At 45.2% G+C, this 12,224-nt stretch overlaps 1 protein-coding gene across 1 annotated transcript in view; it reads right to left on the bottom strand.

Annotated features, from left to right (window-relative positions):
• Positions 1-12,224, bottom strand: part of igsf9bb (immunoglobulin superfamily, member 9Bb) — a gene marked incomplete at both ends in the record, with an annotated part of 258,140 nt that overhangs the window by 70,497 nt on the left and 175,419 nt on the right. The window contains 3 exons of the mRNA XM_083640982.1: positions 65-181; positions 276-416; positions 4,331-4,473. Coding sequence (XP_083497108.1) covers positions 65-181; positions 276-416; positions 4,331-4,473 — 401 coding nt within the window. The remainder of the gene's footprint in view (positions 1-64; positions 182-275; positions 417-4,330; positions 4,474-12,224) is intronic.

Genomic DNA, 12,224 nt, shown 5'->3' with positions numbered 1-12,224 from the left:
CATTTATTTATTTATTTATTTGGAAAACCAAATGATATGCAAAGGTGTGGAGTGTGTCCCATACCTTCCTCCATGTGATGTTGGGAAAGGGGTCTCCCTCCGCCTCGCACGGGATGACCAGTTCTCTCCCAGCCTCCTGCCTGTACTCCCCTCCGGGAACCACTGAGAACTTAGGAGGGTCCTGCCCATGGTGAGATGGCCCAAACAGGGCAAGTCATATTAGGTGAGCTCTCTGGGAGATGATGGATGTGTGTTACACTGTTAGCAGAGCGTACCTTTAGCACCAGGGGAGCAGGAGGGGACCATCCCATGGAGCCCAGGGCATTGTAAGGCATGCAGGTATAGGTGCCGAGAGAGTCCTCCGTCACCTCCGCCACGCGGATGCTCCCGTCTTCCATTTGGCTCCAACCAGGGTACTGTGGAGGGGGAAGTGGTGGGGTGTTGTGGGTCATCGGGAGCGGGTAAGGGAGATGATTGCCTAAATAACTCGGTAGGCCATAGGGCTGCAACTAATGATTATTTTAATTATCGGTTCATGAAAATTATGACAAATGCCCATCATAAGTTACCAGATTCCAAAATGAAGTTAAGATATAACTAAAGTTCGGGAACAAGGCAAGGCCACAACCAAACACTCATTCAATCATTCAATCCCTCGCTCCGCCCTCATTTAATCACTCCCTCCACCCTACTTATACGCCTCAAACCATAATCCTGTCTCGCTCTCGTCTCAGTTCAACTCATTCTGAGTTTCAATCTAAGACAGACAACACGAAACTTCAGCTCTTACCTGACTGCCATGGAATCCACGTTCCAGCTCCAGTCTCCGACAGCAACGACTGCCTTGGTGAGGACCCACACAGGTTCGCGGTTTCATCTCCCCTGTCCGATGCTGCCGACGAGCCTCTGGTCGGTCGTTCCCACCTGCCGCCTCGTCTTCGCTCGGAGATTCACATTCCTTCTCAACGGTATGCTCAAACCCACAGCAGTGCCACCGAAAATTCTCCCTCACCTCCATCTCGCCCCGTAATAGGGAGAAGCCGTCGCCGTCATTTCTACCAGCCATCTAGCCACACAAGGCAATCATCGGCATTTAGCCGACGCAGCCAAACTCACGGTAATCCAGTCCCATCTCAATCCACAGACACACATCATGCCGACGACAAATGTCAACAATGGGACAGTTGCCCTCTGTGAAAACAAAGTATCCTTTTTCATCGCAGTGATCACTGCAAAAAGTTTGGTTGTTAGGGTTACAACCAAACTTGGCCATTTGCCACGTCATCATCCAGCACCCACTGCCAGCGTGCGCTTCCGGCAACACCGCGGCACCCGGATGACGTCATCACACCGACCGACGCTGCAGGGCAGCCTTCTTCTTCTTCATATAGCTTTCCGGCAGACTAGATGCCTTACGGCACATTGCTGCCTCTCACTGGTCGGAAATATTACTGTTTATGGTGTTTCTAATTCCACAAGAATTCAAGAACTGCTAGCACAGTCCTTGCATGATTCCCAGCAGCGTTGGCGGTAACTCATTACAAAAGTAACATATTACACATAATATATTACTTTAGCAGTAACTCAGTAATATAACTTATTACTTGCCGAAGCATCCCGGCACACCCATCAACATCAGCACCTTATCCAACGCCTTACAACAACACCCAGAGCCTGAATTTGTCAAACTTCCTCATTTTCAGTTTCTCTCACGATTTCCAGCCAGGCATCCAGGTCATCTCAGAACCTTCAGTCAGCCACCTCCTTGCTGCTACACGTACCAAATGCCAACTCCTCGCTCTGCTCAGACACCTCGTCTACGCCATCCCTATCATTCCCCAAGGATGATCCTCCCTCTCCCACCTCCTCTACATGCTCCCAATTTGCACGACCACATTGCCATAGACAACGCTTGCAAAATGGAGACATGGCAATAGCAACACTGCTCCTCCTGGAACGGCATATTGTTTTCTACCATGATCTCACCCAACCCGAGGACATCCAGCTGTTCACCGATGCAGAACCATACATCGGATTCGCCGGCTACTACGGAGGGAGGTGGAGCGCATCCGACTGGCCACCTAAGTTCGCTCTACTCTCCCCCTCTGCCGCTATCCACGAGTTGGATCCCATCTTGGTTGCAGCACTTCTTTGGGGGCACAAGTGGTCTAAGAAGGCCATCCATATCTACATAGACAACACAGCAGTAGTCAACATCATCATCTTGCAATTCATGTGTTACCTTATCCCGATCTCAGCCCAGCATCAATTCATCATCTGTACAGCTCACATTTCCAGTTATAAAACTCCATCACTGATTCTCCAACCCGTGTCTCATTCCAGAAATGTACTTCAGTCTCCGACTCATTCCAGTTCCACGTTTAGCCACCATCTTCAACTAAACCCCGCAGCTGCAGCACCTGACCTCAGCATCCTGACAAGCCATCCTCAACAACCTAGCTCCCAGAACATCGTCATCATACCTCACAGGATGGACTTGCTTCAAGACCTTCCTCACACGTTACAACTTACCATTTCCTTCATTGGACGTCTTCACCATCTGAACTTCATCATCTACGCCAGGGGTGCCCAACCTTTTTTGACCCAAGATCTACTTTTCAATAAGCCAGCCTCCCGAGATCTACCAGTCCAGTTTCAACATCGCAAATGCACACACATCGTTTCCAGCCTGCAGTAACTAACCTCACAACACTTTCTCGTTGTCCCACAACCACTTGACATTAGGGCTGTGAATCTTCACTGGCCTCACGATTCGATTCGATTACGATTCAGACGGCTACGATTCGATTCGATTACGATGATCGATGCATCTCGATGCATCTTAAATCGATGCATCACTTTTTTTCCCCAATACATGATTTATTTTTTCTCACTTTCTTTTTTCTCACTGTGTGGCTACTTTTAAAATAAAAGTGCATTTGGAATTGCATTGTATTATGATCCATAATTAAAATAAACAACTGCATGTACTTCCATTATATTTTATTTGATTATTAATTTTTTTTCTTCTTTTAAATAATCGATTTTTGACACCCCTCGCGATCGACCTGGGGTAAGTCCGCGGTCGACCAGTAGACCGCGATCGACTGGTTGGGCACCCCTGATCTACGCCCATTCCTCTCTTCACATCAGAACTTTCACGATCCACGTCTTCAATAGCATTAGTTCCTTTGTCAGCTACTCACTGTTGACAAATGTCCTGCCATCTCTCATTCCCTCATCAGCATGCCGAAAGGCCGAGCCACGATTAACTTTCTCCAAAAATCAACACTCTCCGCACAGGGTACTCATCCCCGTCTCCGACGCAACCCTTGGATCCACGTTCCTTCAGACGTTCAGAATTCAACTCAACCACGTCCACCTCGACACGCAAGTCTTTCCGGCCTTACAATTCATACTTCCGACTCCATCATCTACAAACTCAAATTCCGATCAACTCGGAACAACGCATCCCATCTTCCCATTTCGTCTCGATTCCTACCAGAGTCCTTTCGAACCACTACTCAACTACTTCGATACCCAACTAACCCACCATGCTTCTATCAAGATCTCCAGAACGGTACTCCGGCCACTCATTCCGCATCGGAGCTGCCTCTTCTGCTTCCAGTCAAGGAATTTCGGACCACACCTTCAAAACCCTCAGCCGTTGGTCATCTCAAGCCTACAACAGCTACCCCCTCAGCGATGTCCGAAATGCCCACGCTCACCTTAGCGATGAAGTTCTTCTGGGGATAAGATGGAGCCATGAAGACCATGAAGAGCATCCATCGCCGAGGCAGTTCCCCCATTCAGAGTCTCATTCCCCGGTTCCTTGAGACACCCGCTCATACTTCCATTCAAGTCATCACTTCATCCCATCCCCTCATCCCTTCATCCCATCCCCTCATCCCTTCATCCCATCCCCTCGACCCTTCATCCCTTCGACCCCTTCTCATAAACCATCAATCCATTGTGGTGTGGTCGTAGTTAGTGAACTGATTCCTAAATCTGCTTACTTAGTCTGACCAGCAGCCATAAAAGTATTCATTTTATGATATATGAAACAGAGAAAATCTGCAAATCTTAGCTTTTGTGAAGCTGTAACCAGCAAATGTTTGGTATCTTTACTTGATGACTAAAATGACTAATCGATGATCAAAATTATTATCGATTAATGATTTACAAGAGAGACTGAAGAGACACAAAACATCAATGGAAGAAGTGCAACGATGTGGTCTGAACAGCTGGGCTACACAGCTTTGACCCATGAAGTGACATACATGTTCCTAGTGTGATGCAGGGGAAGTGAGCCTAACCAAACCTGACTCACCTTATCTATCCGCAGAGAGAGGTTGTCTTTCTTCCACTTAACGAGAGTCACAGGGGGAGTGGCATCTACAGGACAGCGGATGAAGCCGGGCAGGCCAATGGCCACATAGATGACAGACGGCATGTTAACCACGCGGGCAGGATCTGGGCCAAAAAACAAAGGGGGGGTTAAAATGGTTAAGATATCTCTTTGAGGTATGCCAAATGTGCCTGGTGATTCTAACAGCAGTGCAGAGAAGCTTTGGAAATAACAGAGTTTATGGGAAGTGGGATCATCATGAAATGCTAAACCCAATCATGTGGAGAACAGCTGGTCTCAGAGCAGTATTTGTGTGTGTGTGTGTGTGTGTGTGTGTGTGTGTGCGTGTGTGTGTGCGCGTGCATGTGCGTGTGTGTGTTATGCCCAACACTGAACTTCCAAGCATACCAGGTTTATTACAAGCTTTATTCCTGAATTGCCTATGTCCTAAATCAATGAGCAGAGCAGCCATACATATGTACAACATTGATAGTATGTCGAAGAGGATTCCATTTTAACCATTAATTCTTGCCAGACCCCCTTCCTTAAAGGCCCATTCCGTTGGTTCTGGCGAGAAATAAATGTGCACAAAGTGTTTATTATTGGCACTGAGTGAATGCGCCTTGACATAACTTAAAAATGGCGACCAGGGGCGTTTCTCTCCGACCAGCCGTTCAGAAGATACATGGAAAACCGCAGTTTCGAAGTGGATAGCATCTCCCGCCACAGCTAGAGGATGTGACGTCTGCGCGCGTGCATGAGCTTCGCCTCTTGTCCTAGACGCTAACAGGAAATGGCTGAAGTAGCTTTTAACGTTACGCTCGTCGCTAGCTGCTAGCTAAAGGAAACAACAAACACAGACTCCAGAAAAAGTCCAGACTAAATAAATAAATATTTATCCATTGACAGTAAATATATATTTATCTAATGAAGCCCGTCTGGCCAGACAGCAGCAATGTGACCGACATCGGGGGGGAAACTAGAGTCAGGACTGTGTTTTCGGTTCATGAAGGGAACTTGCTGCTTGTAGCTACTGTAATGTGGTTTTCACCAGATAACGTTAGCTGCTTGCTAATGGATTTTCAAGATTCAAGATTTTTACTGTCACTCCGTAGTACAAGTATCTGACCACCTGGTCAGAAACTCTGCTAACATTACCGTCTTGTGTGAAGTAATGCAACCCTAACGTTACTACCGTTATGCTTATGGTCATGGAACATTATTGTTTGACTGCATTTAGCTGCGGTGGTGAGTCGTTAGCTTGATGCTATACGCGGCTAACTAATAGATTTAGCTATATTTATAGAAATTACCACCAGCCCCACTAATAACGTTACTGTCTTGTGTTGATAATGAATCTAACAGTCGGAAATATGCCTAACGTTAGCCTACTGTCTGTTATGCTTACGGTACATTGTTTGACGGTACCGTACACACAGGGGGAGCAGGCTATTTCCTGGCTTGTGCTAACATGAGTATCCAGTTCCCGCAGCCAGCAGGCTCTGACTGCAGTGGGACTGCACATACCGGTACTAGTAACGTTAGCTTGATGCTAATCGTGGCTAACTAATATTAATTTACATTTATAGAAATTACCACCAGCCCCACTAATAACGTTACCGTCTTGTGTGGATAATGAATTTAACAGTCCTAAATATGCCTAACGTTACTGTTATGCTTATGAAACATTGTTTGATTGTTCAGTTTGGTCAACTCCAGGCATTACCGTACATACAGGGGGAGCAGGCTATTTCCTGGCTTTTGCTAACATGAGTATCGACTTGCCCGCAGCCAACGCAAGCCAAAACACGACCAAACATGCCACAATAACGTCCCCTAATTCATCCAGAATCCTTCCTGGGCATCTCGAGGCTGATCTGACCGATAAATTGTCCAGGTTGCCGTTTTCAAGTGACTTGAGTTAACGTTACAAAGCAACGAACAGCTCTGCTGTTGCCAGGCAACTGCTTGTGCGCGTGCGATTATGGTGCCCGCGCGTCAGCTCGTTCACACGCTGCCTGCAGTTACACTAACGGCCACCGGCGTCAGTAATAGTGAGTTTTGACGGATTGGGCCTTTAAAAATAGAAAATCATATTCTGCAGGTCACCTGTCAAAAACTGCAGTTAGAAAAGGTGGTTTTCGGCAATGTTGTGTGCAGCCTAAAAAAAGTGAAATACACATTTTCATTGAATGCAGACACAAAATTGTCAGTTATGTATTGTGTATGCTGTATGGCAGGGGTGGCCAAACTTTTTTGGTTGTGGGCTGCATACAGAAAAATATAAGGAGTCGCGGGCCAAACAATATTAGGCGCGGCAGTTTTCGCGGCAAAAAAATTGGACCAGAAAACCCTTGTGCCATCAAAAATTGAATTTCTACCTAAATAAATACAGTATATGACACATAGTTTATTGATGCGCTCACCTATTACAATGGGTATTTCTGTATGTTATCAAATTTTCTTTTCCTGTGCCAACAGGTTAAGACAGAGATAATTTAACATAACATTAGTATTAAACATTAATTAATTTTTTTTTTTTTTTTTTAATAAATAGACCATGTCAGGGTGCCCAAGTATAACCTATTTTCAATGGTTTTAAATTGAAAAAACGAAATGGGGGGAATCCGTTTTTTTCTTTTTTTTCTTCAGTTTCTTTTTCTTAATGTTTTTGTTTTTCCGTTTTCCCCCCCGTTTTCGTTTTCGTTTTCCGTTTTAAACATTGAAACAGAAAAACGTTTTTTTACATTTTTTTTTTTTTTACATTTTTTTTTTTTAATTCATGGCGGGCCACTTAAAAACGGGCAGCAGTTGGCCCGCGGGCCGTAGTTTGGCCACCCCTGCTGTATGGTGTAGTTGTGTATTGCTTGTGGTGCGTCAATAAATAAAGGTCCTGGGTTGAAATCGATTTCGGTCCTTCCTGTGTGGAGTGTTGCCTTAGAGTAAATGTGGGCAGGAGTTTGTTGGTTATCCAAATATGATGTCTATCTGTCTATGTACACAGGTCATCTGAAGTATGTCTGTGTCATAACAATATGTAACTAAAATGGAAATGTATATGAATATATTAATAACTAGTGATTGTCCAAATAAAGGCTAATGTGATGTACATTTTCTCTATCACATGTGTATCTCTGAATGAGTAAATCCATCTAAATAAATAAGTGTTCTTGAAAAGGCCTATAAGCTGTCATAAAAATGTAACAGATGTTTTGCATATGAGTATAACAAAGGTGCAAACAAATTAATCACATAACAGTTACAACCACATAGGCTACAGTTGCAAATATAAAATGATATAAAGTATAAAAAGTATTTATTTCACATCCTCTCCAGTGATTGTCCAGGGGTGAGAAATCTACAAAAATTATTATTCCAGTTTGGGGTTTGGGGACAAATACCTCCATGAAATGTGGGTCCGACGCTTAATATGTGTCTCCATGGAAGTCCTTGACATGAAAATGTTTGAGAACCCCTAAAATAACCTAAATTAAAGGATACAATTTTAACCAAACGAAAATATTGTCACAGGTAACATAAATCGAGTATGACTTACATTACATCACATCATAACTCTAAGGGCTCTATCTTCCCAACGGCGGTAATTTTGTGTTAGCGCCCTAATTAGCGCCCTAATTGTGGGCATGTCGGCACGCTGCGCTTCACGTCATCTCAGCGCAAACCTCCATAGGCGTGTTTATGCCCATAAGGGATTCACAAGGTGAGATCACTCCCCTTAAAAGCCACAGCGTCACCGCCATCACGTCACCAGCTTCTTTCTTGCTGAGAGCAAGCAGAGAAACAGAGAGAGAAAAGAGAGAGAGTGAGAGAGAGAGACAGAGCGAGAGAGAGGGGGGGGGCGAGAACGAGAGAGGGAAGAGAGAGAGGGCCGCCGCGCAATTACACAGTGATGTCCCAAAGCGTGCGCTTACTGTAATTAGACGTTTCGTTCATATAGGCTATAACATAGGCCTACACATCTAAAAATATTTGTTTCTTTAATAGGGTAGGAATGTGTGAGATTTTACTTCTAGCCTATTTCAATAGCCTGTGCCTGAATTGTCCACTCTGGTTAAGCCAGTGACTGCAGTCACGCCATCCGCGCTGTGGAGAAGCTGGTCTTGCATGCGTGCAATTGCAGGGAAAGAGGTTACTGTACTGGCCAGACACTACGGGTCGGTGCCCTGGGTGTTTTGGGCCGGCCAGGGTGGGGAGAGGCAGCTTGGCACAACACCGTCACAACTTTCTCAAAAGCAATCTACTGTTACCTCACACCACAAACCTGTATGGTCGGGAATTATGTAGCCTAATAAAACCATGACAAACAAATTCTCATTTTTAAATCAAGGTGTGTTTTTTCTGCAATGTAGGCTATAGTTGAAAATCAACATGGCATTCCGAGGAGAGAAGAGTGTGTGCAGGCGCGAGGAGAGTGACATCCATGGCACGGCATGGATGTCACTCTCCTCGCGCCTGCACACACTCTATAAATGTAAATGTATCCAAGCAAGAATTTCCTGCACTGCACGTAGAATACTGTCTGTGCTCAGGCGTACGCCTGGCGTAGTGGGGTTGTTTGCGCTAAGACCAGCTATTTGCTGGTGTTAAAATTGAGAGCACCGACGGCCCCTTTTTCTAACACATTGCGCTGGAATGCCTATTTTGGAACGGGCAACGCCCAAACCTCTCTTTGCGCTCGGCACATACCGACGGTATCTTCCCCACAGCGCTAAATGACACTTGCGTGAGACACATGATAGGCTAGAGGCCCACCGACATGCCTGGGCCACGCCTACACCTGTGTCATCCCAGCGCAAAACTGGACGGTGGAGGCAGACGATAGCTTAAGACGCTGGGAAGATAGCAATAAGAGGCGCGCAAACGCAGCGCAAACGATAGCGCCGTACGACGATAGGGCCCTTAGTTTAATCAGATCACTTGAGATTAGTTTAAACCTTCATACTATATTTGCTCGACATTATTGGATACCCTTTCCCATTCCTTTCTCTTTTTACTGAAGTCTTAAAGGGAAACTTCACAACAAAATTTAAAAAACATATTTTTCCTCTACCTGTAGTGCTATTTATAGATCTCAATAGATCAACACTGATGAAGGCTACCTGCTGAAATGCGTACGCTGTTGCTGTGCTGTACTAAACCGCATAAAGGACTTTCGTGAGTGCTGGCCTTTTCTCCTTCTATTTATAGCTCTACCTGTAGTGCTATTTATAGATCTACCTGTAGTGCTATTTATAGATCTACCTGTAGTGCTATATATAGATCATTTTGGTGTGAGTTGCCGAGTTTTGGAGATATCAGACATAGAGATGCCTGCCTTCTCTCCAATACAATGGAACTGGATGACATTCAGCTTGTGGTGCTCAAAATGCCCCCAAAATACATTTGAAAAACTCAACAACAATCTCTTTCCACAAATCATGACCCAGTTACTCAAGATGATCCACAGACCTTGTTGTGAGCAGTTTGCGCAGAAGGAAGCGTCCGTTTAACATTAGCTTAGCTGCAACATTAGCTTACGCGTGGTTCACACCAAAAGCATCTCAGAAGCAGCGCGTCACGGAAGCACCAGAAGCACTCTGTTTTGCTCCATGCCTTGCTCTGTTTTGCCTCGCGCCGGTAACAACTTGCATTGACTTCATGCCTGGCTGCTCGCGTACTGCTCACGGCTCACGTGAAAAATGGACCAGACGCAGAAACTATCACTGCAGCATGTGTGCAGTGTCGCTTCAGCGAGACAAGGCAACGCGCTGCAGCCGGTGTGATCGGTCTCCCCTGTTAACGAGGACGCCAAAATGAAACTGCCTCCGCGTGCCGTTGCTGCAGCGTAGGATAGGCGTCTGGTATGTTTGGGCTGTTAGCAAAGCTTAGCTGTAACGTTAGCACGTTTCCTTCTGTGTGGTGAGACGGTTGGTGGTTGTACTGTAGGTTGGTCGAAAGAAAATAGTGCCTACATGAAAGCGCTCCCATAACAAAACTCGGCAACTCACTCCAAAACTATCTAGATGGATATAGCACTATAGGTAAGAGGGAAAATATGTGTTTTTGATTTTTAAAATCACTGGGGTTGGATATGACTGAAGTATCTTTCCCATCTTTGCCCAAAAACAGAGTTCATCTGGCAGAGTAAAAGGGCTAAGAGGAGGAAAGGCAGCAAAGAGGAAAAGTTAAAACGTATCTTTCCTAAATGCTGAATTATGGAGAGGGTGAAAACCGTGTGGCTTCTAAACGAGCTTCAGAGTAAGCACTGAGCAACAAGAGGAGGAGACCTTCAGAGTAAGCACTGAGCAACAAGAGGAGGAGACCTTCAGAGTAAGCACTGAGCAACAAGAGGAGGAGAGCTTCAGAGTAAGCACTGAGCAACAAGAGGAGGAGAAATGGTGTGAGCAGAGAGGAGGGGTGGAGACTAGGGATGCTAGGGAACTCTTATGGCCGATTGCTGATACCGATATTATATTCTCCCCACCGACACCGACACCTAATTTCAGAGAACATCAAGTCTCTCCTGTCGTGAACACATTATTATCCCTACTCTTGTTGTGATGGTTAGGGTTAGAGGTTAGGCCCACAGGTCATATCTACTCTTGTTGTGATGGTTAGGGTTAGGGTGAGAGGTTAGGCCCACAGGTCATATCTACTCTTGTTGTGATGGCCCACAGGTCATATCTCTTGTTGTTGCCCACAGGTCATATCGGCAGAAACATTCATTTTAGGCCGACGGGCCAATGCCGATATTTGATTTTAAAGCCTTTATCGGGCCAATACCGATGACGTGCCGATATCATCGTGCATCCCTAGTGGAGTGTCTACAAATCACTTAACGGCCTAGGCCCAAAATTCATCGCTGAATTGCTCCCACGCTACGAACCGTCTAGACCTCGCAGGGTCCGGCTTACTAACTGTCCCTAGGATCAAATCAAATCATGGGAAGGCCGCATTTAGCCACTATGCTTCTGCTAGCTGGAACACACTGCCTGAAGACCTCAGATCTGCCCCAACTTTACTTACTTTTAAAAATAGACTAAAGACTTTTATGTTTACCGTTGCTTTTAACTGCTGACAGCTGTTTTTTAGGAGATATGTGTGGCCTATAAAGGTTAGAGTCCAACTGTTATAAAGGTATGGACATTTTTCCAATCATGTGTGTGTAATCATGTTTCTTATCATCATCATCATTCTTCTTCATGATGTCGGGGGATTCAATATAGAAAAATGTATTTATTCTATTATGCAAACCCAATGAGTCCTCTATAAGTTTTTAGCTCTTTTTGTAACTGCTGCGCCTGTTGCTTGCACTTTTTCACAATTGCTTAAAACACATTTCCTGATAGACTACCTCACTTTCTCAAAACCCTGAACACAAATCTCAAAACTCACACACAAAATGCAAAATCCTACACTTCTCTTGCAAAAGCACACTTTGCCCTCAAAACAGTGTTAACTCTTCACTAAATAGAGAGCTCCAGGAACGAGTCCGGAAATCATCGATGCTAACAGCCCTGGTTCTTCACAGTTTTCGCCTATGGGAGTTTTGAATGGGTTTTTGGCGCGATGCTTCTAATAATCTCTCTGAGCAACGCTGGCTTAATCAAACGCGAACCAGTGTTTAGTAACATCATCTTCACACATGAAGACCACTTTTACGAGTTTTGAAGCTTTTACATGCCGTTAAAAGGACGGCTAGCTAGCAAACGGCTAAATGAGACTACACTTTTGAGTCGATGAGGATATATACGTCAATAACGTCACCACTTCAAAGGGCGAACACGGAAATTCTCTTTCCCTCACCTGCTTCAGCCCCGTTCAGCCCGGGGTAATCAGTGCACACATCAACAACAGTCCAGGTTGAGTGCTGACG

The sequence above is a fragment of the Poromitra crassiceps genome (assembly GCF_964638095.1).
Source record: "Poromitra crassiceps genome assembly, chromosome: 1".
NCBI lineage: Eukaryota > Metazoa > Chordata > Actinopteri > Beryciformes > Melamphaidae > Poromitra > Poromitra crassiceps.
Note: the sequence above shows the minus strand (reverse complement) of the source record. Positions and strands in the feature narration are given on the sequence as shown.